A 26,596-nucleotide genomic window follows, 5' to 3' on the forward strand; every position below is an offset into this window, starting at 1 on the left:
TGACTTTGTTTTTTCATCCTCTTCTCTGTTACAACATTTTTATTGGAACTCATTTATCTAACACAATTCAACTTCACCATTACACTATGGCTGATCATAGCACACTTAGATTACTGGAAACCTCTAGAGCATGTCTAGTCTCTTTCTATGGATAGATTAGCCCTCTCTAATCGAGGCACAGAATTTCAATAGCACAACTCTGTGGTTTCTCAACCGAGTTAGAACTGCATACATAGTCTATGCACAATCATGGATGGAACTTTTGTGAATTAGACTTGATAGTGACATCTAATCCCTTAAAATTAGGTGCCTTAGTGACAAAAAAGAATTCCCACCCCCCTTTTTTTTCTCTCTCTTGAACATGATTTCTCATGGAACTTGATTTACTCTCCAGTAAGTTCTATTTGACAGGACAAAAAGCTCCCTCATCTCACATTTCTTGTGAGAAAGAATACAGCCCTTTTCCTCTTGCAAAAATCATGGTTCCCCTTCCACCAATTGATTCAAGTAAATGTCCAATCATTAAGGGAAGGATTCAGAGGGTAAACAATGACCAAGCTTTCTATAGATTGATCCCTAACCACAAAGTAAAAGGTCCAAAACTAGCTGTTTATTTGTTGTGCTTATTATTTTCCATGTCCATTTATTTTCTGGATGAATTACACAAATTTGAGCAAGTAACAGTAAAGACAAATAAAGAACAATATGTACACACAATAGAGATAAAAATTTACACGAGTTTGCCTACATCCAAGGAGAGAAAAATCAACTCCACTATTCTCAATTAATATATCAGTGCTCAATCTCTCACATAGCTGCCTCACAACAAAGGCTCACTGACTGTGATTACTCTCTTTGTTTCACTTAAAGTTCTTTTAAAAGTCTTTTCCTCTCCCCCATATGGGAAGACCTTATGACCAAAACCACCAAAACTTCTATTCCTTCATGAACATGATATATAATATTACACCTTGATAATGAATACCAATTGTTTCTTTGACAATGAAGAGATTTTAAAAGAGGTAGCCAAGTCAACTTCTATTTCATACCAAGAAAACCTAAGTAGGTAACCATGTCAGAATAAGAACTTGAAACAATTCCTACTAATTACTCTAGGTATTGTCCTTATGTTAAGAAACTCTGAGACTTATGTGTATGTTGGTCCAAATCCATGTTTTCCTATAAAAGAAGGAATTATCCATGTTGTATAAATCTTTTGTCCAAACAATGCATAGACTTTTGGATATTATAATTGTTCCTTTCAGTTCTCCTACTGGGCTTAATACTGATGCATCTTGATACTAAGATGTTCTTTCCAATCAATGAGGAGATATAACAGGATCGGTCCTATTAATGAACTCGATTAGCTCATTCTGGTGAATGAGAATAGATTTTCTGGTTAGGCTTTAACGGACCAGGAATGAATGGTCAAACCTTGAGATGCATCTCTCATAAATCCTGACTTTAGTTTAGCCATCAGTATGTTGCAGTAATTACAATTACTGAACTTCAGAAGTTAAATATGACATAAACAAAGGTCCTAGTATTCTTTTTAGATCATTCTGACTTTCCTAAACTAACATTATAAAGGTATAAGACATGTACATTTAAATTATACATACAAAATGTGTGGAAATCTATGTTGAATTATTTACATTTTGAGAGGTTTAAGTTTATAATGACAGCTGAGATGACATCCAAATTCCAAGTGACACGATACCAATTGTAGCAAAAGCTTGACCCAATTCAAATGCAAAATTTTGTTGCTGAAGTGGCAAACTTTGCCAATCTGTCTGCCTATGCACACGTCAGAACCAAAGCAAAGTGAGAAAGATTAACAAAAATAGTCAGAATATGGTAAAATTCCATCTCTGAATAATCAAACAAAGTGAATAACTATACACACAGTATTACAAGAATAATAGGTGCCAACAAAAATTTTGAACCATATTTTGAACTTCAGCTCGTAAACAATTAAACCTCCAGTTGGAAAAGAACATTTAATTGTGAATCTTGAGATCCATTGTCATTCTAATGATTTATTAATTTTTGGTCAGAGGATGAATCAGATTTATTCAGTCAACCCAATTTGGCTTCACCAATAAATTATAAAAGTTATATATGAATGAATAGGTGCATACCCTAAATCAGCAATGATAATGCTGACATTATCTTCTGATCGTCGGTCCTGCAGGTCATATGCATTTTTAGGTCATTATAAGTTCCCAAGTAAACTACCTAACCAATTTGTGTAGATTGAAAGAAATGATCATTTAATGCATTACCAGAACTGCTTGAGCCAGTGCTTCACAAGCTAGCTGAAATCAGAACAAGAGGAAAGTTAACACTGCCCATGATTAAAATATAAATGAAAAGAAAAGAATATGCAATTTATACTGACTTTTAGGTTATAAAAATGTTATGGAACTAGTATAATAAGTACTAACACAATACCTGAACATCTCCATGCTGTCGAAGTTGATTTCTAACAAAACTAATTGCTTCTGAGCTGAAAAGCAATAGCAAAAATGTTAAGCAACTGCAAACCAGACAAAAAAAAAATAGCAAAAGTGCTAAGTGATTCTCCTCCGTTAATGTTATCAGACAAAGGAAGCTAATTAAAAAAATTGCAGGTGCTTTTAACCTGACCGCCTAATGAAATTGCCAAGAGAAAAAGGAGGCCCAACAGACCTGTTCATGTAATCCCATAAGCCATCAGATGCTAACAGTACAAACTCCACATCTGACCCAAGAGTTACTTGAAATATATCAGGACATGCACTAACCAAGTCTGCATTGAATTGCACACTGTAAAAAGTAAATGTGTTAACTGTCAAATAAATCTTATAAAGTCTGCCAGATTCTATCAACTGCTATCATACAAAAAAGGGAATATCCAACTTATGCTAAAACTATTTTAGAAACGTCTTCAAATAATAACTTAGAAAAGATACATCCAAATCATTATGGCGGCAACCAAATTTAGAATTTTGAATCATTAAATTCAGACCAAGAAAAGATACATCCAAATCATTTGATAAATTTAAATGGTTTTTGATTTATGGGGAATAACATGAGAAATTTTTTAGGAGAAGAATGGTTCCTCATCCATCCACTCTAAGGGGGAAAATCAAATATTGGGTTCTCAACCATTCGATTGGTAGCCCTCAAGCACAAACTGGAGCTCCAGGAGCACTCAAATAATAACCAAATTACATATAGCTTGTGGCCTTTTGGGACTAATGCCTTGTTGTTGTTTGTGGCCAAGAATGGTCATATAGTTCATTAAGAGTTGACAACAGATTAAACTTTGTGTTTGATTTTACCCAATCATCTGATTTGACTGAAAATGTGAGAACTTAATAATGAGGGCAATCCACTACAGACATATCACAGCAACAAAAATAAGCTGGTCTGAAGTATATGAGTGGAAACACACATTATGAAGAAATATATGAGATTACCTACCGAGAAGCAAATTTTTCAGACCATCTCCCTTCTACTACTCCTTTCTTCAGCATCCTTTTTTGTGTTAAAACACACAAAATCATCAGCAGATGCATATAGTGGTAGGCCATACATTTTAAGTTTAAAGGAAAGAATCATAATTGATAATTTTGTTCTGAAAAAGAAGATAGGAGAAAGACCGAACTCATTTTTCTTTGTCTTGAACCGCATGTCACCAAAAGCACGAGATACAGCAATGTCCCCACAAATCCTTCCATTGCCAATCTGTAGACACCATAAGAACACTTGTTACATGACATGTAATATGGATTAGATATGAACTCCAAATAAACACTGGAGTTTCTATTAATAATCTAAATAATTTGAAAGATAAGAGGTTTTAATTGCAAAAATGCCAAAATAGTAAAAGCCATGTAAAGATGCCAATTGAATTGAACCGAGGATTTTCAACCAAGAATTGGCATCTTAAATGTCTATTAACATTCAGGTGCTCCAACTTCCTAGTATATGGCAATCTGAGAATACAGAAGCTATATAAATTTCACCTTAGGTTATTGGACTCAGGTTCCTATTGTAAAGCTAAATAAAGTTGCAGAGAGAAGTATTGTTGACCTCAAATTCTTGGAACAAGGAAAAAGCAGTGAAGATGAGATGTCAATTCAAAACATCAACCACCCCGGAATACTAAGGTAAATGGATTTTTGCACTTCCATAGCAGTTTCAAAATTTTCTTTATTATTTGGAAGAAAATGAACAGAAAGACACACCCATCCACCTGCATCTCTAACTCTTTTGATTTCTTGAAGTGAGGCCTTGTTGCTTCCATAAGGCCTATGAGGATTGGTTAAGACTTCTGTTTTTCCAGAACGAGATAGAGCCTGCATCAACGAGTTCACCAAGAAAACATGAAAAATCATTAAAATTTTCTAATCTCTTCTTTCATTAAGCTCAATCTAATTCATGAAAACTTATAGAGGAAAAAATTCTTGGAGTCAGCTACTTTTACCCTATTCAATTTTTTTTTTCTTTTTTTTGGTTGTATTTCCCTTCCTTCTTGTATATCTTAATGGGAATCAAGTTTGAAAAACTATCTATAGATAATTCTAAATTCCTCAAAAAATAAAAGGGCTGGAAAACAACCATTAAACCATAAGATTCATGGGCTCCTAAATTAATGCTAGGATGGGATACATACCACACATGAATCACCAACATGTGAAATAAACAGTGTATCATTTCCAAGGAACATAACAGTAGCTGTTGATCCCGATTCGTCTTCCTCCCCAGCCATTTCAAGCCTTTACAAAATGAAACACCATCTAAACCTTCAATGCAGTGATATAGAATATACAATCATATTGAGACTATATGGTTTCTATGTGTTAGGCTGACCAAGACAGATTTTGCCTAAAACATTTATTTGCCTACCAATTTAACAACTTTGCATCAGCTTTTGCAAAAGCCTCCTGTAATGCCTCTCTAATGGTTTTGAGATCTTTTCCACTCAAAAGCAACCCGCCCTGTAAAGCTTCAACACACTCTTTATAAAGCACATCCCTGTGATTGGTACATAAAATCAGATAGGATCTTGCAAAGATAACTTAATTGAGAATTAATTGCTCCAGATTATATTCCAGAGCATTCTTTATAACAAATCCAGACATAAGCAAGGGGCTCAAGTATAGGTTCAGCATGACATGTGATGATAAAATTTTATTGAGTGGATATCATACCTCCAAACAATAGTGTTGTTTAAACCCTATACAGAATAAGATAGAATGTTCCATTTATCCACACCATGTATTGGTCAAGTAACATTTATAGCATTTGAGATACTTAAATATAATTTGAGGAGTCCCTCCTAATATAAAGAGGATACATTTACCTATTTAATGAAAAGGTCAAGAAAAATTCTGCAATATCAACTCAAAATTTTCAAATCCTAGTGGCAATGCTTACACCAAAAGCCTTGTGGTTCAACTGACATCTCTTGATGTTTCTAACAAAGATGTTTATTTATTATACTATTTGCATTTTTGCCTAATATCCAAACTAATATGATAGAACTAAAATAGTGTTTCTAAGACACATTAAATACACAGTTTCAATGCCACATATCAGTTTGGATATTACACATATCTCTAAGGCAAAAATTCAATAGTATTCATACTATACAAAAATCGTGTCTTAGAAAGAATATTTCAATTCTATATATTAATTTGGAAATCAGACATCCAAATCTTTAAGGTTTGGAGATCTCTAACGCAAAAGTTCAAATAGTATTCATTTTATACTGAAATTGTGTCGTAGAAACACTATTTCAGTTCTACCACTTGGTCCAAAAGCTTACAATTTCAGAAAATGACAAATTTAATCATTAAACTACTATTCTAACAAGAAGAAAGCAAGAAAATACAAACAAAGCATGGAAACCCACCAAGCCCATCAACATAAATGCTACTCCAACATTGCATACAATCTAAAATACAAAACATTAAACCATACAAACAAGAAAAGAAACACAATATTCCTCTACTTTATTACACAAATTTCCATGTAGTCTAACCTGAGGAACTTGACTGAAGACAACCCACCATGGCCATCAAACACAGCAGCAAAGTAGAACCCATCAAAGCCATCAGACCTGACAAGAATATCATCTTCCATCTCTTCCCTGAGACCCTGCAGAGCCGTTGATCCCCATCGAACACCGGCTACACCACCAGTGAGTGATGATGGTGCATCAATAGCAATAGCAGAGCAACATGGGGTTCTTGCTTTGGTAGTGGTACTACTACTAGTATATTTCTTAGGTGGCTTGAGGCTAGAGCTACAGTGGGTCAGCTTTGTCAAGAGGAACTTCTGTAACTGTGGGGTTAGTAGTGCCATTAAATGAGTTTGAAACACTCAGTTGGATGTGGGTTCAAAGTGTTTGGAACAGTTGGTTGTGAGAGAAGTGGTGGATGTTTGGTTTCTGTGAAGGATAAGAGAGAATGAAGGAAGGCCTTTAACTGATTTAACGGATTGGATTCCAGATTGGGTGGAAATCACGGGTTTTTTAAAAAAATAACTATAAATTTCAAACTATATTATTAGTTAAGCAAGGTTTGAAACATATTTGGTTTATAGCAATTCGACTTTTCTGGAGTCGATTTCGCCCTTTGAAAATCCACTAGGAAATCGAGTTTCTAAAACTCGATTTCCAAAATCGAGTTTCTAACACTCGATTTCCTAGTGGATTTTCAAAGGGCAAAATCGACTCTAAAAAAGTCGAATTGCTATAAACCAAATATGTTTCAAACCTTGCCTAACTAATAATATAGTTTTAGAAATTTGGTTATTTTTTAATAAAATCCGTGAATTAGGACTAGGTAAGGACCGGAAAGCCACGTGGAACTTGCAGTGAGACGTGGACATATTTTAAAGTTTTTTAATTCTACCTTTTGTCATGTGCGTATTTTTTGTCTTTTTGAGATAATAGCAGGTACTAAAACGAAAATTGCTTTTTAGAATTGAAACTAATCAGTAAAAATAAAATTTAAAAACCAAAATAAAAATCGTCTGAAAACGTGAGAATGAAGATATGATTTACGCCCTTTTAATATTCTTTATCCTCTCGCTACGCTACCTGAAAATATGATTTACGCCCTTTTAATATTCTTTATCCTCTCGCTGCGCTAACTTAAAAGTCTCTCAATTCGAAACTATTTTTACCTTTATTCTTATTTTTATTTTTATAATAATTACAACATTCAAAAATTGACCTTTCCCACCGTCCCACTCTCTTCTCATCTCCATGGAATTGGAGGCTTCTTCTTCTTCGGCTCAACAATCCTCCATTCCCGCCGTCGATTCCATTGCCAATCCGATGGTCCAAGATCCTCCTCCTCTTATAGCCACGACCACGGGTCCCACCGACAACGGTGAAGAGACCGAGAATACGAAAAAGAAGAAGAAGAAGAAGAAGAAAAAGATTATCTTGATCACGAAGAACAACAATAACAAGAAAAGGGTATCTAAAGATTATGATAACCATTCCTCGTCTTCATGTTCATCCTCATCATCTTCGAGCACGCGCGTGGTTCTTAGACGCCGAAACCCTAGGCCTCTGTTTGGTGCGGCGCCGCCTCGTAATGTCGGCAATGTGGACGCCATCGCTCTCCCTCTCGGAATGTCGGTTGCAGCTGTTATTGCTCTGGTTCGAAACTTTGACCCCCCTTTTTGTTTGTGATTTATTTCATTGATCAAGTTTGGAAATTTTGGGTTTTTTTGTTATTTGGATTATTGGGTTTGTTGTTTTTTGGTGATTTTCTTGGTGGGTTATTGTGAAAGTTTCGATTTTGATGTTGTGTTCGATTGTAAAGTCTCGTTCTTTACTCTTGTGTTAGATATGCTGTTGAATTTTGATTCAATGGGAAGTTTCGAAATTTGGAATTGGGTTTAAAGGATTTTGCTTTTTGGGGGTTTTGATATCTATGAATGTTTAAATGCATTAAAAGTCTACTGCTCATTGAGATTGAGGTAACAATTCAGTGATAGGTTATGTTTTGAAACAAGGCATTTGTTGCATAGATGTTTTTTTTTTTTGGGTGATTTGCTTGGATGATCATTGGGAAAGTTTTCATTTTGATGCTGGGTTTGTCTGCAATTCTTGTTCTTTATTCTTATTTTTATCATATGATGTTGAGTTTTGTGAAAGATTGAAAGCAGTTGAAGGTCAAAGAAAGTTGTTACATGATAGTACTGTATGAAAAGTTAGGGTTTGAGGGACTTTATCTGCCTTTTAAATTTTTTAATTTCATGCTCTCACTTACAAGGAAAAAGGGGAAAAAACCGAAGAGAGCATCTTTTGCACGTCTTGATGTGTGTGTGGAGTGACCTATGGGCATCTTCAAAATTATTGGTCTGAACTTAAGTTCCTAATATGAAGGCTTTTTCTTTTTAATTATGCGATGGTTTAAGTTTTCAATTTACTTCTATGAGCTCTGTGTCAATTCTCTCATTGTAATTAGCTTTAATTTTTATGGGGTAAGCACTGCATGGGGTCATATAAAATCAGTGCCGAGGCTTGGTGTCTTGTGTCTTGTATGGTCCTTAGTGAATAAAAGTCTTTGAGCACTTTAAAAGCCAGTAGCCGTGGCTCAAGATATTTGTATTTAGCGTCTTGCTTTAGTGATTCCCACACACTAACCTATATCATACCATACTATCAAACTTTTTATGTGAGATCCCATAAGAGAAGATTATGCATTAACAAATGAATGTTGTACTTGTTGATTTTAGGTTCTGGAAACGAAAGACACGGCAGGTGGAAGGATGTCTATCGATCATCTTTCAACGGTATTCTTATAGCCCTCTTATCAGATATTGTGATTATTAAACTTTGCCTTCCACCAAAGGATATGTGCATTCATGGGTCCTTCCCATGTACCGTTCTTGGCATGCCCCAAAAGCTTTAATTTGATCACTGAATATTTCATTGGGGCTCTTAAATTCTTAATTGCTTATCAAGGCATCATTGATCCTTGGCATCAGTGATTCACATATCAAATGTCTACGGTTGGTAACTTCTCGTTACCGTGGGGGTTGCAACCTTCTAGACACGTCTTCTAAATTGCATTGAAGTTTGAATTGTAGATCATCCACTAATATTGATTTATTCTTGCTTGCAGATCTGCACTTCAGCTGTCAGAGAATCTTTAGTCAATGTAAGCCAGACCTTAAACTGCTGACTCATCCATGACTCTGGTTTTTCAAGTTAAGTTTCCCCTTGAAGTTCATATCAACATCACCCATATACAAGCTGCTAAAGTGGTATCTTTTTGCCTCTTCTCTTGATTGCCTATGTGGCTGCAGGTCTTTGGTGTAAATTTTGATTGTTTTATGAGGAACTTTGAGAAGTCATTTGGTAGCACCTTGAGGACCCTTAGATTGATCAATGAATCACATGTAAAAAGTGGGGGACATCATTTCAACAACCTTAATGAAGAAGGCCCTACTCCAGCTGTGACTCTTGATAAGGGAGGATGTACAAACAACTCCAGTGTAGAAGATTTTCAGTCAGACACAGCCTTGCAAAATTTTGCAACTCAGGATCTATTAAATACCGTTGAAGAGGGGAGAGAGAATATGCTAACTGGTTCCATTACTCAGGAACTTGTCCTTCATGGGCAAACAAATCAAGTGGCTTGTGTCTTTCCGCACATATCTGATTCTGCAATTGAGCAGTCCATGCATGGCAGTATTCAGAAATCTCTCATAGAGCAAGCTCGTTCTAATGACCTTAAAGCTTTGGAGCTTGGTCTTACTATGAAAAGATTGAAGCTGAAAGAGACACAGCTGGCTCTTAACTATGATTCAAATCATTTAGAGAGGTCAAAACTAGCCATGGGAATATCAAAGGCATCTTTTAAAGCTGAAAAATTCAAGAGTCAGTTAGAAGAGACGAGACATTCTGAGCTGCTTAGAAAGTGCATAGACTGTCTTGTTGCTGGTTTGTTTATCATGTCAGCTTCCCTGTTATATGGCACTTATGTGTTTTCATACAAAAGGATTACTGAAGCTACTGAATCTTGTACACCTTCACCCAAGGCAAGTACAATTTATTTCTGCTTTCAACTTCTCTAATTTCTGCTAACATAACATCATAGATGTGCTTCTAGGTTCAATATGGAAACAATAAGAAATAGGTGTATTTGTCAAAATATGTGGTTTATCAAAGAAATTGGCATCCCAAAAATACATTCATCCAAAATAAGCAAAACAATGTGAGTTCTCCAAAATTAGTTTAGGACTTGTTTTGTCTGAGGTCTTATCTTAATGGCTCACAAAATTTTTTTTTTTTATGCTGCTGTTATTTTGAAAAAAAAAAATCCAAATCTTCAAATATATTCTTGAGATTAGTAGCACTTGCTTGCTTATAAAATAAAAATAAAAAATCTGTAGCAGTTGCTTCAGCCAGACAACACTCCACTTATGACAATTTATTTTGGCTGTATTTTCTTCCCAATGCTATTTTACTTGTCTAGGAAATGTTTGGTGATGCTTTTCCTGTTTCAGGAGTCCAAGTCTTGGTGGATCCCAAGCCCAATGGCATCTTTCAATTCAGGGATGCAAGTCCTTCGGTGTCAGGTTCAAGTTGTGAGTCGAATGCTGTTTGGTGTCTTCATGATTATCGCAATTGCTTTTTTGTTTCTCCAGCGTTCATCAACTACAAAACAGATAATGCCTGTTACTGTGATGGTCCTGCTGTTAGGAATTGCCTGTGGTTTTGCAGGCAAGCTTTGTGTGGATACTCTGGGAGGGAGTGGATATTATTGGCTCCTATATTGGGAGATTCTCTGTGTGCTGCACTTCTTCTCTAATGTCTGTACATCAACCTTGTTCCGTTTCCTTCATGGTTCTGTAAATTTATCTCAAGGGACAAAAGGCAATGCAATATTTCCCTACTGGATCCGCCGATTTCTGTTCTATGCATTCTTGCTCTTTTTTCTACCACTATTCTGTGGTCTTGTGCCTTTTGCAAGTCTTGGTGACTGGAAAGATCACTTTTTGCTGCTGGTGAGAGATTATCTAATTACTGGTAATGAACTATAGTTTGGAGCAGCAAGAAGAGCTTTTACACATTCTGTATCAATGTTACTTTTGGATCTTTGAGCTGCATAACTTATTAGTCTCTACTCCCTTCTATATCAAAAGCCGCCAACAATTGCTTTATTTTGGGTGAAAACTCTGCTGGAATAGCTGGGTCATTTATTAATGTATCAGTTATTATAATATCCTTGTTTATTTATTCATCTGCTGGACCAATGTGCATTGTAACATCAAGCTGTTGTATTTTAGTTTTAGTCTGGCACATTGACATAGCTTTGTATGTAACAATCTAGATATGTTTCAAATTGAGTTTCGAGAAACCACAATAACATACAAATTTTGGTGCTCATTTGGCATGGAGAAAAAAGAGATAGTGTGGTGGTTTATAGTACTGAACAAAACATTGATTTCTTTATTTTCTTTGCAGTTAAGTTTGCAAAATACTTGAAACTGTATCAGATATAAAATTAAGTTACTGTTTAAAGTTAGGATTTTCAAGCCAAGAGGTTATCCTATGTTGAGCTAATAGTTGATGATATGTTATATGGTGGGCATTGTATTTGGGTTTTGTCATGGCAAAATCTTGCAAAATCATATGATGGGTCTTTTTGGGATACATGAAAGTATGTTAGATAAAGGTAAAAGTTAGTTGAAATAGTACAGCAGGATTTATAAATAGTATCAAAAAGTATAGTAGACTTATAAATAGTAGCAAAAATAAGTTGAATAGTAAAATAAGTTGGAAAAAAATAATTTTTTCCAAACGCACACAAGTGTTCATCAAATTAATACCAACTTTATTTCGATTCTTTTGATTTTTTTTTTTTTCTTGCCGCTTCTAAATTGAGTTGCTATTAAATGTCTGATCCTAATCTTAAAGCTTTGGATCCTTTCTCATGAAATATGGAATTGTCTTGAATGACAGTTGCCTTATCCCTTCCTTGTAGTTTCTGGATTAACTTGCTAGTTCAATATATTCCTGTGTAGGATTCTTTTCTATGTTTCACAAATTAATTTAACATATTCTTTTTACTGTTTGAGGCACAATCAAACTTGATTAATAAAAAGGCAACTAGTGAGCTTGGGCTATATCCTTACTTGGTTGCTATATTGTTATTTGGAAATTCTTTTGCTAGAATTTAGGACTTAGTTAAGACCATACCACAACCACTAGAGCAGAAAAAAGAAATAGTATAGCGAAAAATACAAGCATTGTTGAGAGTGGGATTTGAACCCACGCCCTTTCGGACCAGAACCTTAATCTGGCGCCTTAGACCAACTCGGCCATCTCAACTTTGGTGTTAATGGTTAGCTGCATTCATTATTTGAATGTATAACTAAACATATATTTTATCTTCCTTTTTTAATTATACTTTTTTCCACTCAAAAAATTGTGGCGGTTTTCATTTTAATCCACTTAGTTTGATTCCGTTTCCAAAATAGCCATTTCATTCAAGTTGATGGCAAATATAACTCTTAAGAGAAAAAAAAATTAAACCAAAAGAAACAACATCATTTTATTAGTACTTAATGGCTAGATTAGTATCCAAAATAGATTGAATAAACATTTTGAAATCCGAATTAAAATTGGTGAACCATATTAAAATAACTGCAAACCTTAAAGACCAAATTGTAATTTAATAAAAAAATTTAATTCTCTCTCCATAAGAGGAATTTTTAATGTAACTAGTGTAGACCAATGTAGAACTCACCCCATAAGAGATAAACGTTACATACTCCTGTCACATCAAATACCGTCTTCCATGAGAGGGTCTCAAACCAACAATTTCAATTAAGTTTTCACTATGCTACAATAAATTGGTTGTTACAAGTTGCAACTTGAAATGAAAATAGTATAATTTGTTTGTTGATGCCCATTTTTTGTAAACTTGTACCCAAAGGCCCATGAGGAAGAAAGCCCAATGAGAAGCAAGGCCCAAAGACCCACCAAGAAGACCAAAGAACAAGAAGGGTCCCACGAAAAATGTGCAAGTGAAAGCAATCTACAACAAAACACAAATTTGCAACAAAATACAAATCTGCTGCAGAATACAGATCTGCCACAAAATACAATTCTTTGGCAAAATGGTTTCGGTAGATAAAGATAAATTGAGCCCAAGACCCTTTTGATCCAGTCAACATTATTTGGCCCACAAATGCCCAAATCCTTTTGTATAAAAAAGATAGGCCTAAAAACTGATATGAAAAAGAACGATGAAAAGAAACAAGGAGCAGTAGGAAACACGTGAAGGAAAGAAAAGCCAAGCTAAGGAAATGACAAACATAGCAAGAAACGTGTGAAGAAATAAGATAGAGACATGCACCAAGACAAAACAGAACTAATCTGTTTCGGCAGGAACAGCGTGGGAACAAAAGAAGACAAAAACAGAAGGACCGAAGCACCACCAACTTGTACCCAGCCAATACAAGGGAGGTGGCCCCACGATCAAAGGAATTCAGAGGGTGTGGTTTGGTGGTGGTGGGAAAAAGGAGTCAATATTTGGTTTCCTGTCATAACTTCTTTTGGGAATATATCCTACTGGGATGGTATCTTACCCAAAAGAAGTAGTAAATGGTTTGAACTATCTAATGCATGCCATAGAGCTAGGTAGTGAGGTAATCCAATCCTTATCTTTGAACCTAGAAGTAGGAGTATACGGCAGGAACAAACAAAAGAGAATTTTGTCGTGTAGCAAACATATACTAAGCAATAACAGTGGTCGGGGCAACCAATGGGTTGGTGGGTAGTCTTAAAAGGATGCCCACAACAAATCAAAAACAGTTGGTAAAACCCTAGGGGTAAAAGGGAGAAATTCCATTGAATCAATTCACTATAAAAGAAGGAGCTAGCCATGGATGAAGGGGGAGACTCGATGGGAACCGAATGGGAAAAGCACCTAAGGAAAAAAAAAAAACCCATGATAAAAGAGTAGTAAATACCCAGAGAGAGGAACCCAGAAAAAGGGAAAAAACCCAAGTAATAAAAACAACCCACAACAAGATAGTAGTTAGAAACTAAGAGTAAAAAAAAAGAACACAGAGGAAGAAAAAGAAGAGAGAAAACATGGCAAAAATAGGGGCATGCATCAATAGACCATCTTTTCTCTCCCTCTTAGCAAACCCACTCTTTGAAGTCTCCAAAAGCAATAGCTAGTAGTCATTTAGGCCTATTCTCTAAAATACGCAACTTTTAAGGCATGAGCCTATGACAAGGTTGTTCAAGTTGGAGTTTGGGTTCCTTCTTTGTTTACTTATTCTATGGGCAGATTCCATACTTAATTTTGATTGCAAATATGTTTGATTTCTCTCATTATAACTTATACCTGCCGTATTTAGTCATCCTGCTGTAGCACGTTTTTTATCATGTATGCCGCATCAGTTGTCCTGCTGTGGTGTCTTTACTTGCTGTACTAGTTATTTTGCTATAGTACCTTTTTATTATATTTACCGTGTTAATTATTATACCAGCTAAACCTTTCCTGCCGAAGCTTTCTTCTTTATTTGTTATTACGTGTTTTACCATTGACACAAACTAATCATTATCCTGCCATAAGTATATATATATATATATATATACATATATCTTTATTTACGAACATGTGTACATGTTTGAGAATATGCTAACCCGTTTAAACTAACATTTGTTTAATGGATATTCTCTTTGGGTTTTAGATTTGTTTATGTGCAGGAAGTATTTCTGTAGTAAAAATGAAGAGTAGTCATTCAAACAGCAGAAGGCTTTAAAGCACAGCAGACAATTTTAAAGCACAACAAAAAGTTTTAATACACAGCAGACAACTCTATTGTACAGTAGAAGGCTTTACGGCAGGAAGCTTTACTACACAGCAAACAGCTTCACTGCATAGCAAAAAGTTTCGCTGCACAACAGACGATCTTATTACACGGCAAAAAGTTTTGCTGCACAGCAAAAAAATCAATTCTGCTGCAGAAACTGGAGAAAAGTTTTCTATGGCAGAAACAAAGGATAAGCCCACTTTGCTGTGTCTTCTCTTGGACTTGGACTTAACGTTTGCGCACAAGTCGAATCAAATTGAGTTGCAGTTGGACCGGTCTCAACTCCCTTACTCAGAACACTCGAGCCCACTACCGCAAGAGGTAGCCTAACCCAACACACAACACAAAAAAGGCCCCTACATTGTTTGTAATGCAATTACATTTTAAGCCCCATAATTCATAGGTAAACCTTAAAGCTTTAGAAACCATAAATTTTCCAAAATGTTTTAATTCAACCCTAAATGATAAATCTATTTGCATGACATAAACGGGAAGATGCTAAAACAAAATGATAATGTAAGGTTATTTCAACTCATGTGCTTATTATTATTATTTTTTTTTTTTTTTTGAGAAACATGTGCTTATTATATATAAGTTATTTTCGTTTAGTGTAAATATAATCTATTAACAACTTCACTTGACCCTTGGTGTGATGGTCACACCACAAGTATAAAAGCTTGTGGAGTGCTGGGAGCAAGGGCCAGGATTCAATTCTCCAAGAGAGAGTTTCACACACATATACACTTAGACTAGACTAAAGTAAAAATTCTATCTTATAAAAAATAATAATAATAAATAAATAAATAAATAAATAACTTCACTTGTAATGAGTTTTATGTCTGGATTTAATTTTTTTTTTGAAGGAAAAGTACTACTTCCACAATATTTTCCCAACAATTTATAGGTGATAAGTTGTTATTGATTTTAATTTAAACATAGCACTAGAATTACTTTTTTGCTCATTAATAACAACCCGTTACAACCTGTCATTTATAATTTTTTGTAAGAATGTTATGAACGTAACATTTGTATGATTTAATTATAGAATTTTTGAAATTGTGAAATTTAATTTTGAAACCATGTCCAACCTAGAGGGTTTAAGCGTAATTTACCAAACATATATTAAAAGAAAAACTCCGACTGCAAAGTATTAGTTTCAAAGGGATTAAAACCCTTGCGTTCGAACTTGCACTCTCCCTATTGTGAAAAGACGGGTACCACTCGATCTGGTGATTTTTTTAAAAACTAAATGGACGTGGAGTTGCTCCTTGCATTGAGGTGAAAGTTTTAACCAGCCATCAGTCATCTTTGTGGCTGACATTACATTGTATGTTACGGTAGACAAGTACTGTTCTTAGCTCTCATTAGGCAGACTCTTCAAGGTACGGCAATAATGAAAATATGTAAATAGGACATTGCTTGTGAAGCTCCATACTTGGTAGTAGGTACTAAATTACGATAGGAAAACCCCGGGTTTGTACATTGATAGAATTCCCAGCCTCAGGAAAAGGAATTCGCCCTTGCATATTACACGTCGCATTTCATTAAGTGTAATGATTTGTTCTTGGTAAAAAGAGAAACAATATTTAAAAAGATCGTTATTTTTCTTATTTGTTTGTAAAGTTTGACATTTTAGTCATCCGAATTTCAACTCCGTCGCAAGTTTGCAACTCGGGAAGCTTAAAAATTTATATGAAATTTGAAAAGCCTCTAGATTGTATCTTACAATTTCCTCCTAGGGTGAGAGAGCACCACAATTTTTGATCTAAAACTTCTGAAACTAATACTAGTTTACATCTTTTCCTGAGACACCTAAACTCTGATCAAGGAAATATATGATGAGGCAACAGGGGCTTGCCTCCCAACTCTCTGCGTAATAAACAAAATCTTTGAGCATCTGAACTGCTTTGATGCTACCATAGTGGGCTTAGATCATCTCTCAGGCATATTGGTCTTGAGAACAATCACAGAATCTCATGAGCCTTCCCATAATACCTGTTTATGAATGGAGCCTGCAAGGCAAAAAAATAAAACCAGCAATCAGATGATTTAATCAATACAAAGTCAATTAAAACCTTGTGAAAGACATGGCCACCTTTTGTAGTAATGTTCTGATAAACAAAAATCCCATTTCCATAAAACTGTCATAAAGCCCTCACAAAAAATATGCAACCAATCCAAGACTAGACCATAAGACAACATTCTTCTCTCCCAAGGATGCTTTTCTCCACAAATACTTTCCATAAGGAACACCTCTAATGAAAATTTTTAGTTCAAACATCTTTTATGTTTTTCAGGGGCAAAAATTGGAACTTTATTATGTTTAAACAATGAAAATTTGCCCAGGCATAATGACAGTAACCAAATGAATATTTCAGCTTTCTTTCTTTTCTTGTTTTACTATGCATGTGCAAACATAGTTGGAAATTTTGCTAATTTGAATTTGATAAGAAGAAAGTGATGTTCATGCAATCCCAAAATTTAAGAAGGATATATCTTATGAAGCGTTACATTTTGAATTATTACTTTTCATTTTGGCCCTATTCTCATTAATCATATTAAGCAATATGTTTGGCTAAAGTACACTTTTTACCCTTAAAGTATGGGATTTTTTTTTTTTTTTTCATTTTGACCCTTCACAGCACAAAAATACTATTTTGACACTTCATATATGACCGTCCAAAATATATTTTTTCCACTACAACAATAAAATTCCTACATTCCACTGCATTTTAGAGCTAGCATTCCATGAAATAGTTAAAAACAAAGAGCATTTAACAGTTAGATTACTAATGAAAATGAACGACAACACCAATATGAAAATGGAATCAAACATAAAGAAAACATAACGAATTGAATGAATTTTTTTTATATAGGTAGAGTTAAAATGAAAACTTTAAAAAGTAAAGGGCCAAACTGAAAATGATATTAAGCTTTTAAGGTCGAAAGTATACTTTAGCCTCTATGTTTCAAGAGCATATAAATTTTAAGACCCCAAGCTTCCACAATAAAGAGAAAAAACTATATTAAAAAAGAAACATGACTGTTTTTTTTAAGGGAAAAAAATAAGAACAGTCAAGTAAACTTTTGTTAGGCCAGGTAGCCAGATATTTATTATAAGAGAATACAATCTTCATATGGGATAATGTTTATTTGGTCCTACTAAAACCACACAAATTGAAGCAAATAATTAAAAAGGAGTTCAAGTTTGAGAAATACATGAACACTGAAAGCTTGAGTCATTCATTTAAAGTGTTGTTTTGGCCAATTATCCTTAAAGAATAATATATGCAGTAAGCACCAATTTCACATTTAATTAGGACAAGAGGGAAAGGAACCGAAGATTTGAATATGTTAACAGCATCATGTAAGCACACTTATAGTAGACACTGAAGTGAATTGTCAGATCAGATGTTCAGGTTCTAAGATTATTTTATGCCCAAACTCTGTAATGTACAACTAAAGCATGAATAGCAATTTTCCAGGCCCCTTTTCCTCTATTTTATATTTCTTCTTTGGCATGCAAGAAAGGAGGCAGGATCAGGAGTGATTAAAACTTAATGCACTCCTACAAAATAAGGCCACAATTCAATGCTTTGACCGGAGTACTTTTTTCTGTTTCTAAAGACTAAGCATACAAAAGAATGCAGTTTTCTGTATTCTTCTGTAAAGTGAAAATTTTCCTGACTAGAAAGTTGAAACCTGAAAGGTTCGGCCTTGCTGCAATGGCAAGTGCCTTCCACCAAAAGCAAGAAATCATGGGTTCAAGTCTGGGAATCAATCTCCTCAAAAAAGAAATTTGGGGATAAGACTGTAGAACAATCATTTCTCCCAAACCCTGCAAAAGTGGAAACATTGTGCACTGGGTACAACTTTTTAGAGAGTTGAAGCCTTCATAGAATCCTTTTCTTTTCTTTTTTTGTGTAAGTAAAACCTTCATAGAATCCTCAAGTTCAAACCTTTAATAAAATCCCCCAGGTTAAGACAAACTCAATCAACTGATTCAATCATTCACAAAATGAATTAGCAAATAGCAAACTTTTGCTAAACCATGACTAGTAAAAATTCAACTAAGTGCACCAACAGAAATCATCCTACTCCATCAGATTAACACATTCAACCCCATATTAATAACTAGAAACATGACAGTCAAAATGACCACAAACTGGTATGACTACAAGAAGTTGTAAAAGGCCAACAAATGCATCTTAACCTTACATGCTTTGTCAGCATGCAACACATCTCTATACAGATTGAAGACTTTTATTCTGGTAATAAGGGTTTTTTTATAGGCAAGTTATATACACCTGGTGGGTTTTACACCAACGATCTTCACCCATTCTTATGGGAGAAGGAATTTTCATTTGGACTAAGAGCTCATTGACCTTATTCTAGAAAATACAAATTACTCAAAACCATAAGTTTTGCAGGTTAAATCAAGGCTGCTTTGACAAGAAAAGATTCTAATAATAGTTTAGCAATCCTAGCATTTTTTTAATAAATAGAGCAATGACTTTCAAAAATTTACCTTAACACTCGATACATCAGGAGAATCTGGTGTTTGTACAGGGTAGAACTTGTAAAACCTCATATTCTCAAACGCTGCCTTACTTTCCTCAGTCATCTCTTCAAGGGCTTTTTTCCGGGCTTCCCTTGCCTACAAAAGATGGAATTAGTAAAACTGCTCAACAGAGTTTATGCTCCTAAAACAAAGAAACTTGCAACTGTATCTGCCAGATAACCTACCTCACGATTAGCTTTCTTCGCTTCTCGAACTTTCTCCTTAACAAACTCCTGAAAGACCAAAAAAAAAAATGCATCAGCTCAAACCCCAAGTAAAGGCTTATAGAGAGAGAGAGAGAGAAAAATAATGAGTTGTTCATATATCATTCAGTTCTAGTTTTTTACCTTGAAGGCATCCTTCTGATCTTCAGCCAATTCCTCCTCCTGAATCAGCTTGTCCGTGAACTCCTACAAATTATTGGTGCAATTCAGTACAAGAAAATCATATTTTGCTTGTCCTTGTTACACTTTAAATATTTTGGGGTGGGGGAAGAGGGGGGGTAAGTTTCACAGAATTGACAAAATAATGGTGCGAGACATTATCCTCCACAAATGCAGAAACACACCACTCAGTACAGATATTCCACAATAAACCCCAATAATGTCGTAACAAGTTGCAAGTAATGTAAGCAAACGAAACTCTATCATACAATCAATGCAAGGGGAAACAATTAAGGGGACAAGTCCATCAAATGGAATAGTAATCTGGCGACTAAAGGAAAGAAGAAAAATCTGCAGAAACTCATTGTTTAGCACAAAATCACCCAGGAATGGGATAATTGGCATCACTATAATAATATTTGTATAAAATAAATTAAGTGAGGAGACAACATTATTACAACTTCACAACTGTAGCAGTCTTGGATATACTACATGCAAATATAAAAAGGCTAATTCTGTACCTCAAGCTCATCTAACTCCCAATCAAATTCGCAGAATATCTACAGGAACCAAAAGAGAATGATCAGTTTAAAAAAATTTGTGCAGTCCATCTATCTCAATTATTCCAACTCCAATGAGCATCACTGACTTTATGTATAAACATAAATTCATCTGTATCCAAACAATCATATGCATCAGTTCTTTTTCCATCACATTTTGTAACTTACCGGCTTTGGTTCTACTGGGAAAATTATTTGAACCTCAGTGCTTTGCTCAAGTTCATCTTCCTTGAAAGGCTGGTAGAAATCTGCCAAAATAATGAAGCACATCAGATGCTAGCAAAGTAACATATTATGGAAGTATGGAACAGAGATAAACATGAAGGGAATCTTTGTACGCCTTAATAACCAAATAAAGTGATTAAATATGGCCAAGTAAAATATATCTTATTTTGAATCTTCCAGGATTGTCTACATAGTCGCCAACTAAAGAAACACAGAAATTTTAATCCATATTTGAACTTTTTATATTGAAGTCATTGATAAAAAGATGTTCATCATCCAAGCAAAGATCAAAAAGAAGTTTGAGAACTAACAAGGCAGGCAGTACTCATATTTCTTGAGACGGTCTATCTTCAAATGCTTTAGAGCAGCCCTGCACAAACAATTCATACAAACAAGTATCCAAATTAAAAATGAATCCATTAGCAAAAATAATGCGTTATCAATAGCAAACAAGTTTAGAGACAATAATTTAAATAAATAAAAAAAATTGTCTAAATTCAATATGGGGATCAAATGGGACCCATCTTAGGCTATTTTCGTAATACTACATCTTAGGTTTTAGTTTCTTTATGATAATAACTGGTTTAGTCTTGTCATATATAAGAACCCTATGTAAAATCCTAAAAGTTCGCTAAATGTCTTTTTATGTTACAAAATCCTAGTTAAAAACTCTTACAAACAAACTATCCAAGACCATCTAACATCCAAGAAGATTTAAATTTGTTTTCTTGGTACTTAAAACAGGCCCAGAACAGCAGCACCCCTGACTTTAGATTTCCTTCTTAATTTTTTTTTTGGATAAATAAGAATGTTATATATACGAAAGGCTACTTTATGCATGAAGAACATAGAGCAAACCCATAAAATACAAGAAGGAGAAAACAAAGAAAAAACAAAAAAGAAAACCAATCAACAGATTAATTACAAAGAGAAAAAGAACTAAGGAAAGAAGGGAGAGAATCACTAGTTGTGAGTCCCCATGCTCGAGACCAATCAAAAAGAGTCCCACTAAAAGAAGCAAGCATCTGATCACTGGAGCTATCCAAATCCTCAAAAGTCTGTCAATTCTGTTCCTTCCAAATACACCAAAGGATGCACAACGGAACTAAATTCCAAATCTAAGACGAGTACTTCCCCAACTAATTCTACCAGCCAAAAAGAAAATCTGGGATCGATCTAGATACAACCCAAGACAGGCCAAAAGTTACAAAGACAAAGCTCCATAACCGATAAGTCATCTCACAATGAAGAAGTAAGTGGCCTACTGTCTCTCCACAATGTCAACACATAATACACCAATCCACAAAAAACAATCTCCTCAATCTTAGGTTATCACCCGTTAGGATCTTATTTCAAGCTACACACCAAACAAAAAAGGATACTCGCCTAGGGGCCTTTGCTTTCCATATAGCTTTCCAAGGAAAGACAATTGAGGGAGAATTCCTTAATTTGTTATAATATGACCGGATATCCTTCTTAATTTCAATCCCAGACCCTCTCCCTTTGCCTATGGTATTGCAAACCCAAAGCCCACACATTTTACATCCGTGATCCCTAATTTAGCACATAGCCACACTCCCAATTAACTGTTCCCAGAAACTTCCGTAACATCTACTACTTTTCACTTAATGAAACCCTTCAAAAAAAATGAAAATCTTCAAAAATAAAATCAATTTCACCTTTTTTTCTCATCCACAACCAGAAATTTAGTCACAAACTACTTATATCAACCATAGGAAGCCTATAATCTGTTAATAGGGTCATTCCAACATAAAAGAGAGAAAGAATCCAAATAGTACCATCACTAAATTCAGGAGATAGAGAATATATATAAAGAGGGGAAAGAGAGAAAGTGACAAAATGGTACCTTCTTTGAGTGCATCTTAATATATATATTTGAGACTTCAGCCTATCAACTTGGCTATCTCTGTAGAAGTATTATATTTACAATGACAGCAAAAAATAAAAATAAATCAAATTGTATCAGTGAGGAGAAAACAAAAACAAAAACCACCAAAACAAAACAAAGGGGACAGATGAAGTATATTAGCTATACACCCACAAGATCCTCTTAATACAAAGAAATCAACAAATAAATTTTTGAAGATGCCCATAAGAAATGTGTTATGATATCAGTTCAAAAAACCCAGCAATAAACAATAGAGATCCCATACCTGTCCTCAAGAGGAATATAAGGAACCCAGTCCATTTTCATTTGTTTCATGGGGATAATTTCTTCAGCCTCTCTCTGAACAGAGTTAATCCCTATCTTATCAGAGGGAGGGAAAGGAGATACAACCTGTAAAACAGGAATCCAAAACAGATTAACAAGCCAGAAATATGAAATATTTGTTGAGTTATGGAAAAAAAATCTACTAGCACTAGCAACACTCACTAAAGAATAAAATTATTTGTTGCCTAACAAGAAAGTATTAGAACAATGAAATAGAGACCAAAACACTTGCTTGCATCAAAAAGTGGTAGGAAAACAAAAATACACATTACAAAATGACAGTCCTCATGATATAATAAAACAAAATTAAAAAGGTAAAAATGGTGAGGCAATAAATTTGGGCGAAAAATTAAAGAAATGCTCAAAGTCCAGTCGTTCAGGATCAATTTTGATATATGTCAGTGTCATACTAAAAACTTATACAAACCATATTAATTTCAATTAATACAAAGTTCTTTTTTTATAGGTAATATGAATTTTATTGAAATAGAAGAACATTGTCTTCACAATGATGAACACTCTAAACATGAAACAAATACATATAACTCAAGAATTAAAGCTAACAGATGGTAGAAATGCAGAAAGTATAAGACAAACGACATCCACAATGCAAACCTAAAAAATAGATAGAAATGCATCATGTTCAATTAATACAAATTTCATTTGAAATTTAGTCTAAGACATTAAAAATTTTCAATTGATCAAAATAGATAAAAATGAACTAAAATATTGACAAACATTTTCAAGGCAAAGCCCCTTCTCACAAACAACATCCACAATGTAAACCTAAAAAATTATTATCAATCAAACTAACATACAAGTTTTTTTAAATAATTTAATATACAAAATTTTACTGTGTATAAAGTATAAGACATCAAAAAATTGCTATTGAGTTGCAAAAGAATTGAAAACAAAAGTCCTTTCTCAAAAAATAAATACCACAACTATGGCAGGATCGAGTAAATTGTGCATCCAAGATACAATGCTCCAAGCCTTCAACTCCAGATCTCAAAGTTGTGCCTTAAAGTAACAGCCACATGGTTTATACCAGATAAGCCTCAAGCGTCTAAAAATATGAGCATAGGTTTTACCATTGGTTGCAGATTGAAGAAGCTGAAGGCTTGGAGGAAAATCAATGAGGCAAATGTAAAGTACCCAAAAGCCACATGGTGATATGTATATAAAGTATGAACCCAGTGAAAATTGCAACTCAAGAAGCCACTATTAATTTAAAATTGAAAAATAATAATAATAATAATAGAAAAATGAAACCCCAACTAAGTTACGACAATTATTAAGCAATTGAGAAATTGCAAACCTAAGAAAATAACTTCCACAAATTAACATTAAATACAATTGATCATCACCAAAATTACATATAATCTTCAATACAAACTGATATCAAAAGGCAATACTGATTAACTTACAGCCACTACAACAGGTATGCAGATAACTTTGCTTTCACCCTTGAAAGAGACCAATTGAGCTGCAGTACCAGAAAATAATATGAGAATTGAATGTGATGGAAAAATGAAGTGAAAGTGAGAAATAAGCATTACACTGTCTAGCAACATTGTACAAAATCTGAAATACAATCAGATATACTTCTACGTGCAATATATTGTCTCAGTAATTCAAGAATGGACTCCAGACCAAGATTTATAAGAAATCTGTAAGCTACTCACGTTCTGTACAACCAAAGAGATAAACTTTCTTCCCATATAGCTTTCCATCTTCTTCAAATGCATCCTAACCACAATTAAAACATTTCTGTTAGAACTAACCATTCTAACGAGCCCTTTTAAAGTAATCTTACAACAAAAAAAGTGAGGAAAACCTCAATGAAATATTGAAGTCCAAGAAATGTTTGTAACTCACTTCTAGATTAGAGAAATTCCAGTTGAATTGGTAGACAGCATCCAATTGATCCCACTGTTATAATTTCCCTATAAATATTAGCCATAACAGGACAAATTATAATAACTTAAGATGAGAGAATCAAAAAGAATTAGCAAACCTCTGTCCCAACAGGGAATACTTCCTTCCATAAATCTTCCTGCACAAGCACAACAAAATATAAAACATAATCAAAAACACAAACTTGCAAGTTTCACTTAGGTGCACGCCTTTAACGTGCCCACATCACAATGAAATTTTCCTTGCGCAAAACAACATTAAGACAAAGCCAGAGCACTATCAATTAATAACTATCTTTTGAAATAACAATGCTAAGCAAGAGAAACAATTCTTTTCTTTTTTTTTAAATAAATAATAAAAACTGTATTGATAAAGCTACTTTATGCAAAAATAGAACAAAGAAGGCAAAGTGTACAAAGAAGAAAAAAGAAAATAACAGAGGAACTAATGAACAAAGGAAGGGAATCACTAGATGTGAGTCCCCAAGCCAGAGATCAGTCAAACAAAGAACTACTAAAAGAAGCAAGCATCTGGTCTCCCAAACTTTCCACATCGTCAAACGCCTATTAAGCTTTCAGTTAAAAAATCTAATTCTAAAGGATAAAGCCAAATATGTTATTCTAAGAAAGATTTATGCTCAGTTGGATGGAATTTTTCAACTTATTGTTAGGATTTTTGGTCATTGTGTTCTACTATTTGTTAAGTTTTAGAAACAAAACTTAACAAATAGCATAACCCAATTACCAAAAAGTCAAAAACTCCATCCAACTAAGCCTCTAGATTAATAAAATTCACAAAGTCTTTAGAATTAGCTTCTTCTTTTTTTAGCTGAAAGCTTAAATTAAACGCAGATTAAAAAAAAATTGATAATAACTGATCACTTTCAGATTCGTACAATGCAAATATACTATACTACCAAGCTTGAAGAATCAACACAAATCACAATACAAACAATATCGAAAATAAAAAAAGGCTCGCTACTATAAACCAATCCAAGGAACAAACTATGTATTATTACAAAAGTGGATTCAATTTGCAAATAATAACTAGAAATTATCGATCTACTACCAAGTTACGCTTATCCTCGAAGTACTCAGGTTCGGTTTCGGGCTTGGATGCTTTGACCCGCTTAGCTCGAGAAGTAGCTTTCTTCGATTCCTGTTGTTGAGCTTGAGGCTTTGCTTCTTCCTTCTGGCTCGCCTTTCTCTTTGCTCCTTTCCCCATTGTTATTCGTAGCTCACAAATTGCAAAGCGAAAACCTAAAGCGAGAGAGAGAGAGAGAGGGGGAAATAGGGTTTGGAGCTTGATCGAAAGCGGTGGATCCGGATTTGAAAAATAAGAACTTATGAGTTATGAGTTATGACTTATGAGAGAGAGAGAGAGAGAGAGAGAGAGAGAAACAATTATATATTTGAGAGGGCTTTGTTTGGGCGTGAAATAAACGCTGGTCCGAATTTGAAGAGAGAGAGAGATAGGCGCGGAAGGTATAGGGTTTGAGATGGGATCGAAATAATTCAAATTTTCAGGGCTGAGACCAAAATTATAATACAAAAAACTAGCGTACGGACAACGGCGACGCGAGTGTAAATGCGAAAACGTGAGATGGGACAACGTATTTCTGTTTCGCCCACGGAGAAGTAATTCTGTTTCTGTGTGGGTATGTTAAAGATACACGTGTTTGGTGTGTTTAACAAATAATCGGTTTTGAAAACAAGTTTAACAGCTATTGAAATTTTTTTTTTTTTTTTTTGGGCTGAATAACAACTATTGGTAGGATGTTATTGATTCTCATATGGGTCAATTACTGTCACTCTTTTATTATCCAACTTTAAAGGTTTGTAAATTCCCACAAAAGTGAAAT

General features: G+C 34.5%; 3 protein-coding genes and 1 non-coding gene across 4 annotated transcripts; 1 reads left to right on the plus strand and 3 right to left on the minus strand.

Annotated features, from left to right (window-relative positions):
* Nucleotides 1-1,425: 1,425 nt before the first annotated feature.
* Nucleotides 1,426-6,466, minus strand: LOC112034607 (protein phosphatase 2C 57). The gene is made up of 11 exons (XM_024067421.2): nt 6,035-6,466; nt 4,897-5,025; nt 4,664-4,766; nt 4,236-4,346; nt 3,653-3,732; nt 3,469-3,522; nt 2,692-2,808; nt 2,455-2,509; nt 2,286-2,318; nt 2,142-2,188; nt 1,426-1,797 (listed from the first exon to the last, which is right to left on the minus strand). Exons 1-11 carry the CDS (start codon nt 6,355-6,357, stop codon nt 1,674-1,676), a joined length of 1,176 nt encoding a protein of 391 aa, XP_023923189.1. The 5' UTR covers nt 6,358-6,466; the 3' UTR covers nt 1,426-1,673.
* Nucleotides 6,467-7,123: 657 nt separating this feature from the next.
* LOC111995748 (protein CPR-5) lies at nt 7,124-11,410 on the plus strand. Its single transcript, XM_065773942.1, has 5 exons — nt 7,124-7,666; nt 8,752-8,808; nt 9,141-9,176; nt 9,325-10,059; nt 10,528-11,410. Exons 1-5 carry the CDS (start codon nt 7,265-7,267, stop codon nt 11,062-11,064), a joined length of 1,767 nt encoding a protein of 588 aa, XP_065630014.1. The 5' UTR covers nt 7,124-7,264; the 3' UTR covers nt 11,065-11,410.
* Nucleotides 11,411-12,274: 864 nt separating this feature from the next.
* On the minus strand, nt 12,275-12,355 carry TRNAL-AAG (transfer RNA leucine (anticodon AAG)). Its single transcript has one exon. It is a non-coding gene; the product is annotated as a tRNA-Leu (tRNA).
* Nucleotides 12,356-16,441: 4,086 nt separating this feature from the next.
* On the minus strand, nt 16,442-26,342 carry LOC111995801 (protein HEAT INTOLERANT 4). Its single transcript, XM_024027739.2, has 14 exons — nt 25,804-26,342; nt 24,836-24,874; nt 24,697-24,750; nt 24,504-24,567; nt 24,246-24,304; nt 22,760-22,884; nt 22,453-22,512; nt 20,897-20,955; nt 20,529-20,608; nt 20,322-20,360; nt 19,765-19,827; nt 19,603-19,650; nt 19,385-19,513; nt 16,442-16,868 (listed from the first exon to the last, which is right to left on the minus strand). Exons 1-14 carry the CDS (start codon nt 25,957-25,959, stop codon nt 16,821-16,823), a joined length of 1,023 nt encoding a protein of 340 aa, XP_023883507.1. The 5' UTR covers nt 25,960-26,342; the 3' UTR covers nt 16,442-16,820.
* Between the last annotated feature and the right edge of the window lie 254 nt (nt 26,343-26,596).

The sequence above is a fragment of the Quercus suber genome, unplaced genomic scaffold (assembly GCF_002906115.3).
Source record: "Quercus suber isolate HL8 unplaced genomic scaffold, Cork oak 2.0 scaffold_83, whole genome shotgun sequence".
In the NCBI taxonomy this organism is placed as follows: Eukaryota; Viridiplantae; Streptophyta; class Magnoliopsida; order Fagales; family Fagaceae; genus Quercus; species Quercus suber.

Bases quoted from the DNA above. Each gene is read 5' to 3' on its own strand.
- LOC112034607 (XM_024067421.2), bottom strand. From the start codon at position 6,357: ATGGCACTACTAACCCCACAGTTACAGAAGTTCCTCTTGACAAAGCTG. The intron at 4,347-4,663 runs GTATGTATCCCA...TCGTTGATGCAG, and splicing joins ATGTTGGTGATTCATGTGTG to GCTCTATCTCGTTCTGGAAA. The intron at 3,523-3,652 runs GTTCGGTCTTTC...AACACAAAAAAG, and splicing joins TTCAAGACAAAGAAAAATGA to GATGCTGAAGAAAGGAGTAG.
- LOC111995748 (XM_065773942.1), top strand. From the start codon at position 7,265: ATGGAATTGGAGGCTTCTTCTTCTTCGGCTCAACAATCCTCCATTCCC. The intron at 7,667-8,751 runs GTTCGAAACTTT...TGTTGATTTTAG, and splicing joins TTGCAGCTGTTATTGCTCTG to GTTCTGGAAACGAAAGACAC. The intron at 8,809-9,140 runs GTATTCTTATAG...TCTTGCTTGCAG, and splicing joins CTATCGATCATCTTTCAACG to ATCTGCACTTCAGCTGTCAG.
- LOC111995801 (XM_024027739.2), bottom strand. From the start codon at position 25,959: ATGGGGAAAGGAGCAAAGAGAAAGGCGAGCCAGAAGGAAGAAGCAAAG. The intron at 24,305-24,503 runs GTGAGTAGCTTA...CTGGTACTGCAG, and splicing joins TCTCTTTGGTTGTACAGAAC to CTCAATTGGTCTCTTTCAAG. The intron at 16,869-19,384 runs GTAAATTTTTGA...TTTGCCTTGCAG, and splicing joins CTGATGTATCGAGTGTTAAG to GCTCCATTCATAAACAGGTA.